The 8,323-nt window shown below is 48.1% G+C and overlaps 1 protein-coding gene across 6 annotated transcripts in view; it reads left to right on the top strand.

The window, feature by feature from the left end:
* NSD3 (nuclear receptor binding SET domain protein 3) overlaps positions 1-8,323 on the top strand; it is a 64,191-nt gene that overhangs the window by 4,259 nt on the left and 51,609 nt on the right. For all 6 annotated transcript variants that reach the window (XM_072149258.1, XM_072149257.1, XM_072149256.1 and 3 more), the window contains exon 2: positions 5,868-6,649. In XM_072149258.1, coding sequence (XP_072005359.1) covers positions 5,912-6,649 — 738 coding nt within the window. In that variant the 5' untranslated portion in view covers positions 5,868-5,911. The remainder of the gene's footprint in view (positions 1-5,867; positions 6,650-8,323) is intronic.

Genomic DNA, 8,323 nt, shown 5'->3' with positions numbered 1-8,323 from the left:
TGTATGAGGAGGGGGATATATAGTACTGGTGTGTGTGTGTATGAGGAGGGGGGTATATAGTACTGGTGTGTGTGTGTATGAGGAGGGGGTATATAGTACTGGTGTGTGTGTGTGTGTATGAGGAGGGGGGTATATAGTACTTGTGTGTGTGTGTATGAGGGGGGTATATAGTACTGGTGTGTGTGTGTGTGTGTGTGTATGAGGGGGGTATATAGTACTGGTGTGTGTGTGTGTATGAGGAGGGGGGTATATAGTACTGGTGTGTGTGTGTGTATGAGGAGGGGGGTATATAGTACTGGTGTGTGTGTGGAGTGTAATTAGCAGTACAATACATATATAGCGGCACATTCACTACTTCTATGTGGAGAATAAATGGAGGTTGTGTGTAGTTGTGGCCTGTGCAGAGCAGATGTATTCAGGGGATCTGGTGGTACATATAGAGCTGCTGTAATGTGGCTATAGGGAGAATTGATGTGTAGACATACAGTACAGCGATATACACAGGGTATTATAGTCCTGCCGATATGCAGGGGGTATAACGGTGCTGCTGATGTGCGGGGGGTGGGGTGGGGGGGGCATTGCGTAGCTGCCGATGTGCGGAGGGGTATTACGTCTTGTATGTGGCATTAGCTGGTGATTTGTAACTTCTGGATCTCTATACAATGCAATGAATCCATATGTTATGTGGAGGGTTAATGCAGAGCTGATATGTTGTTACTCTGTGTCAGATTAGTATCCGGTGTATTTTGTAGATTCATTATACCTAGAAAGTTGTTGAGAAGGCTGATGTGTGTTCTCTGACAGGGCCCCATCCCCCTCCTGTGTGATACTACAGATCTACTGCTGCTCAGCCCACCCTACCCCCAACACTGACACTATGGAGGCTGGGGAGGGGGCAGCTACACACCTGCATTATATACCTTCCCAAACTATATATAGGGCTCCTGTATATACATCAGGTGGCTGGGCTGACATGACTATTGTGTCCCTATGTGTAAGGGTCTGTTATTCCTCATTATAGACACAGAATAAGACCACCAGAGCGGGGGTCCTGTGTACCCTTTATGTATAGAGCTGCGTATTATGCGTTTGTTATAGTGTGGAAACCCTGGGAATCCCATAGAAGCAGCAATGTATGGTCACGCAGGACCCCTGTTGTCATATGTGGGGGTCCCAGTGGTCGGACCACCTCTGGTCCTATGTTTATGGCCTTGCAGATATTAGTCAGTCGCACTGATATCACAGCCGTATGAGGTTTCCAGCGGGAAACTCTTATAATACAGCCGACCCCCGTCTTCTTATTTGCAGGGGGTGGTCCGAGTTGTTGCGTCTCTCCTGATCACCCTCCGTTCTGTCGTTTCCTGTTCCGTCCAGCATGATATGACGATGTTACGTGAGGGCCAGGGCCTTGTGCTCATGTCTGTTGTACGTCCTGTCATCACTTTCAATGTTCTGGAACTGGAAACCCTGGTTACTACTAGGAGGGACACATTAGTAATATATTAGACATGCTTTTAACTTTTTTATAAAAGTAGTTTCTCTGGGGGTTTCTGGTTGGCAGCAGAGGGGGTTCCCTTTCTTATTACTGGGATATTCCATTACTTTCTGGCTGGTGTAATGGCTGATCTCGGGGGGGTTGCAGCTCGCTACTTAGTTGCTCTCCCAGTCTTGTGGGGGCGCAGCAGCAGATCTGCACTGCGGTCTCATTATTCTCAGGATCAGTGGGGGTCCCATAGGTCGCATCCGCACTAATCATAACATGAAGAGATGATGTCACAGAACTGCTCCCCACTCCCATGGCCGTGTACAGACCCTCCCCACCACCGATGTAATGTCATCTGTCATTGTCTACTGTGTACAGCGCTCGGCTCAGGCTGGCGACATTGTAATACTGAGAAGTAACAATCCTGCATTAAAAGAGAACTCCAGGGGAAATTCAGAATTGGAAGAAGTTTCTTTTTTGTATAGGTTATATGGCAAGGAGCACAGAGGGGGCTTGGGGACACCTCTTGGCTGCTCTTCATCTTGAGTCCTTCCCAGTGACGTAGCAGCGAGCAGTTTCCCTTGTGCTGGATAAATCTTCCTACCAACTCGCAGCTGCAGGATTTATATAACCCTTATTGATGTAATTCTACGGCCTGGAGAAGATGTGGCCATAGTGCAGGTGTGGGCCCCTGTTGGTGTATTATAATGGTCGTGTCCCCTGTTTGTAACCTCTTTGACGGACATAAATCCAATCCCCTGAAACTCTGTCTAGATTGGGGATGTAGCTGTTTCCAGTTGTTTCCCGTTTGCTATATTGTATTTAGCATGCAGAGCGTTGTCTAGACTGGGATGCTTGTGTGTCTAGCTCGCAGAGCGTTGTCTAGACTGGGATGCTTGTGTGTCTAGCTCGCAGAGCGTTGTCTAGACTGGGATGCCTGGTGCCTCTAGCTCGCAGAGCGTTGTCTAGACTGGGATGCCTGGTGCCTCTAGCTCGCAGAGCGTTGTCTAGACTGGGATGCCTGGTGCCTCTAGCTCGCAGAGCGTTGTCTAGACTGGGATGCCTGGTGCCTCTAGCTCGCAGAGCGTTGTCTAGACTGGGATGCCTGGTGCCTCTAGCTCGCAGAGCGTTGTCTAGACTGGGATGCCTGGTGCCTCTAGCTCGCAGAGCGTTGTCTAGACTGGGATGCCTGGTGCCTCTAGCTCGCAGAGCGTTGTCTAGACTGGGATGCCTGGTGCCTCTAGCTCGCAGAGCGTTGTCTAGACTGGGATGCCTGGTGCCTCTAGCTCGCAGAGCGTTGTCTAGACTGGGATGCCTGGTGCCTCTAGCTCGCAGAGCGTTGTCTAGACTGGGATGCCTGGTGCCTCTAGCTCGCAGAGCGTTGTCTAGACTGGGATGCCTGGTGCCTCTAGCTCGCAGAGCGTTGTCTAGACTGGGATGCCTGGTGCCTCTAGCTCGCAGAGCGTTGTCTAGACTGGGATGCCTGGTGCCTCTAGCTCGCAGAGCGTTGTCTAGACTGGGATGCCTGGTGCCTCTAGCTCGCAGAGCGTTGTCTAGACTGGGATGCCTGGTGCCTCTAGCTCGCAGAGCGTTGTCTAGACTGGGATGCCTGGTGCCTCTAGCTCGCAGAGCGTTGTCTAGACTGGGATGCCTGGTGCCTCTAGCTCGCAGAGCGTTGTCTAGACTGGGATGCCTGGTGCCTCTAGCTCGCAGAGCGTTGTCTAGACTGGGATGCCTGGTGCCTCTAGCTCGCAGAGCGTTGTCTAGACTGGGATGCCTGGTGCCTCTAGCTCGCAGAGCGTTGTCTAGACTGGGATGCCTGGTGCCTCTAGCTCGCAGAGCGTTGTCTAGACTGGGATGCCTGGTGCCTCTAGCTCGCAGAGCGTTGTCTAGACTGGGATGCCTGGTGCCTCTAGCTCGCAGAGCGTTGTCTAGACTGGGATGCCTGGTGCCTCTAGCTCGCAGAGCGTTGTCTATACAGTTGTGGGTGTGGAAACTATGGCAGCGTTCTTACGGCCGAGTTATGTATTTAATGATACGAAGGATATAAATGTAACAAATCTCGTGGGATGTGACACACATGGACACATTCACACAGGTTCCTGCAGGAGACTCTTGGGGAGGGGGGCAAAGATAAATGATTTGGAGATTTGTTGTTCTTGCTGTATGTGGTTGGGTGCTGTGAATCCCTCATCCACGTTGCTGTACATTGTGCAAGGTCTCCTGACCCCACAGACCCTGTGGAGACCACCCAGCCAGGGGTCAGTGTCAGGCATTGCCGCTATCAGTAAGATCAGGCTGAAGGATTAACCGTAAGAGACTGGGGAAGTTTTCTGAGTGTGAGTCAGTGTCAGGGAATTCCTGCTACAATGTGATCAGGGGAGTCCTCCTACATAATCCTGTGACGTGGCCCCCAGATATGTCTTTATAAGTGGGGGTTTCCAGCGCCCATCCTCCCACATTATCAATAGAAGATACAGAGGTTATGTGCATCATGTCAGGACGTGGTGAGGGCTCTAGTTGTGGCAGAGCAACAGATGTGGGGCCGGGTCTGACTACACAAGGTTTGTTTGTTGCCTGTTACCATAGAAACACACAGGGCCACATGGGAACTGAAGGCAAATGGGAGAAAATCAAGAGTTTTCGGGTATAGCAGAAGGATTCATTCTGAGGATGAGGAAGTGATATGTTCTCTTCTGTTAGATTTATTTCTGTTTAGAGGGGATGTCCCCCATTGTGTATCCCCTTGTACAGGATTGCCTACACTGATATTGTGCACTCGTTACTCTGACAAAATACAGAATATATATTTACGTGACCCGTGTGTGTCCCAGCAGTCGGATCCCCAGTGATCAGATCCTTATCCTTTATCCTGTGACTTATTGGGGGTCTGTGTCAAAGGGGGTTTTCAGCGCCAAAACTGAGTTTTGTTGGGACAATCTGTGTTCTTGTTTTCATATATTAGTTGCAATGTTGTAGGATGACCCAAAGTGTCTGGGTAGTGCGAATCTATTTAATCGACTATCAAAATCCATCCTGATAAACCAGGGACATTACTCATAGATCCAGGCACCGGGACTGTGGTGTCTTCTTATATGTGTTATCCATGGCCTCCTTCCTTCTAACATCCACTTTTATAATTCTAGTAATGAGGCAGAAAGGCTTTGGGGTGTTACCAGAGCCTCTCCGTGCTGTAGCTTCAATACTGTGTCTTGAAACTTCCTGCTGTGGTGAGATTACAGCAGGCAGAGGGAGGGGCAGACGGTGTAACAGCCTTTGAAGCTACAGCATGGAGGGTATCTAGTAACGTGCACTTGTCTCATTAGCAGAATTATAAAAGGTGTTATAAGATGGAAATCGTGGATAATAAATATAAGAAGATTACCACAGTCACGGCGCCTGGATCTAGGAGGAAGTGTCCCTGGTTTGATGGATTTTGATGGTAGATTGACTGAATTGATTTCAGATTTCAGCACTGCAGATCCTAAGCTGTCACCAGAGGAGTCTGGTAGTGACTTATTCCCCTCTCTTGTATATTGAGGGGGTATGATTTGATCAGAGCAGACTCCTATCAATCGCAGTTATGTCGGGGACACTTACACTTTGTCCACTTATGTGATACGGCCTTGTTCATCCAGATGTTATAACCGGTCACTCCAGACATGTTATTCCCGTTCACTCTTTGGGCAGTGTTCACACACCTGGAGCAGACAATACTGTGTGTACTCGCTGTATATACATTGTAGCTCAGAGGCGCGTGTAATACATTACTGTATGGGGAACACAGATAAGGGCTCCTTCTGCCGAGCTGTGATAAGAGAAGTGCAGGAGCGCGAGAAGATAAGGAGGAGAAACACGTCCTACTATGTGCATTATCGTAATACACTCCTGTCTCCTGCCCAAACTGCACATTTACACCCCCCATACTTACATCATGTGACATTTGACTTTTGGGGGAGAGAGGAAGGTTTGTAAATGTTGTGGAAGAGCACGGTTGGGTCCTACTTGTGACTATTGGGGGGACAGGGGAGGGTCCTTGTTGAGACTATTGTGGGAATGGAGGAAGGTCCTGCTTGTTAATGTTTTGGAATACTGGCGACTACTGTTGTGGTTATTGGGGGCACTTGGGGCAGGTCCCTTCTTGCGACTATTGGGGATACCCAAGGAGGGTCCCACTTGTGACTATTCGGAGAATGGAGAGGGGGGGGGGGGCATTGCCATACTGTGGCTACTATGGGGAGGAGGGTCAGGGCTTCGCTCCAGTTGCTCCTGGCTGGGGCTCCCTTTATTAGGGGGCGGAGCTTGTCCTGATTAATGTGATGTAATTTAATATTTTTCAGTTTACGAAATCCTAAATTGTAAACTTCTATATTTTTGTTTCCAGGCCCTATGAGAGAAAGGGAAAGCTGATGATGCCTGAGCACGACAATGGATTTCTCCTTCTCTTTCATGCAAGGGATCATGGGAAACACAATCCAGCAACCTCCTCAACTCATCGACTCCGCCAACAACCGGCAGGATGATGCCAACAGCAGTGACCAAGCCGATGAGGGTGGGCACACGCCCTACGACTCTGGCCTCCAGCCGGACTTCCAGTACCCCACTCCCACCACAGAGGACCTGCCGCCTCTCACCAATGGCTACCAGTCCTCGCTGGGTTATGACACACAGGTCAAGTACGCCACGTATTCTCAGTATCCCAATGGCTCGGCCAACGGGTACGGTACGAGGAACTATAGCACTCTGGAGTATTACCACCACCACCTTGAAACGGCAGCCATGCGTCCTCACGAGGGAGTGCTCAAGTCCTCGCCCCCTCAACCCACATCACCACCCAATCTTCTCCAGCCACCGCCGTCCTCCACCGTCATCACCCAGAGGAAGAACAGTTCCCCGGAGATCAAGTTAAAAATCACAAAGACTATTCAGAACGGACGGGAGATGTTTGAGTCCTCCCTGTGCGGGGATCTACTTCACGAGTTCCAGGCGGCAGAGATCAGCAGGAGAAAGCATGAGAGGAGGAGAGAGAGGAAGGAGAAGAGGAAGAAGAGCAGCCGGCACCATCACCACCATCATCATCATCACCACCACCATCGGGAAGAGCTGAAGGCGGAGGAGCCGCAGCCGCACGACATACAAAAGGTGGAGCCTCCCGAGGAGGAAATTGTGAGTTCTGCTGCACTTGTACTTTAAGTGTTAAAGGGGTGGCCCCATCTATGGACTTGTAGGGCGTATGGGTGTCATAGGGAGGGTTCCCCTGCTTATCCATGGAGGGCATTGATTTAAGGGGTCCTCTCTGATGGGGCAGATCTAGAGAAGTATAGGTTATTCCTGTTTGCCACAGCTGTGGTGCTGATTATTTTCTTGCATGCATGATGTTCTCACCTGCCTGTATTTTTTTTACTTTTTTGTTTCTTTTTCCTTTATTTTCCGTTTTTTTATTTTCCCCCCTAACACATAAATAAAAGCATGCATGACGCTTTTGCCTTTTGATTTACTTTTCACTTTTGCATTGTGTGTCCTTTTTTCATTTGTTTGCTTGGCTTCGATTGGGTTACAAGATGGGCGAGGCTCTGTTCACTCCTCCATGGTCAGCAAGTGTTACAAACTGCTCATCAATGAATAATCTGAGGAGATTCTGTATGAAACCTGACCAAGGTTACCATCCTCCCTTCTTCCTTTTGCTATCTTTTACTTGAGTTTTATCTTGCTAGCAAAATGGACCAAAAAAATCAGTCTATGGGGAGGGGGAGCAGTGGGTCAGAGCAGTAAGGTCACCACCCGGCACCACAGAGAGGAATGTCAATTTCACGATTGGGGAGGAGAACTACTGATGTGCATAGTGTAACACACACAAGTGTCATAAATATCTAATAGATTTGAGTCTCTGTATCACTGTCCACTTAAAGAGACCCTGTCATGATATTTCACGTTTTCCTTTTTTTTTTTTTGTTTTTTTTCCCATAATGCCCTATTGCCAAACGTGCGTTAAGTAAAATCTACCATCAAAAACCACCATGATAAACCAGGGACAGTTACTCAAAGATCCATGCCCCGTGACTGTGGTAATCTTTTTATATTTGTTTTCCACGGCCTCCTTCCTTCCAAAATCAACTTCTAAAATATATGCTAATGAATGATTCCAGGTGGGTTACCAGATCCCCTCCGTGCTGCAGCTTCACAGGCTGTTACAGTGTTCAAAGAACACTTCCGCCTCCCACTGTGTGCTGAAACTTCCTGTGCTGCAGAGAGATTACAGCAGGGAGGGGCTATGGTAACACCCCAGGAGCCCTTCCGGCTCATTAGCTTAATATTTAACATTAAAAGTTGATTTTAGAAGGAAGGAGACCATGGATAACATAAGAATATTATCACAGTCACAGAGCCTGGATCTATGACAAAGTGTCATGGAGGATTTTGTTTTCCTTTAACTGGTTAAGGACCGGGCCCTTTCCTGTTTTTTTTTTTTCATGTCCATTTTTCACTCCCAACCTTCAAAAATCTGTAACTTTTTTTATTTTTGCACATAAAGAGCTGTGTGATGGGTTGTTTTCTGCGTAACAAATTGCACTTCGTAGTGATGGTATTTATTATTCCATGCCATGTACTTGTGGGGAAAAAAAAAATTCCAAATGCAGTGAAAATGGTGAAAAACCGCATTTGCGCCATTTTCTTGTGGGTCTTTCACTGAGCGCCCCAAATGACATGTCTGCTTCATTATTTTGGTCGGTACAATTAAGGGGATACCAAATTTGTATAGGTTTTATAATGTTTTCATAAATTTACAAAAATTAAAACCTCCTGTACAAAAATAATTTTTTTGATTTTTGCCAACTTCTG

Source organism: Engystomops pustulosus, chromosome 4, assembly GCF_040894005.1.
Source record: "Engystomops pustulosus chromosome 4, aEngPut4.maternal, whole genome shotgun sequence".
NCBI lineage: Eukaryota > Metazoa > Chordata > Amphibia > Anura > Leptodactylidae > Engystomops > Engystomops pustulosus.
The sequence above is the reverse complement of the archived record's forward strand: the minus strand, read 5'-3'. Positions and strand labels throughout refer to the sequence as shown.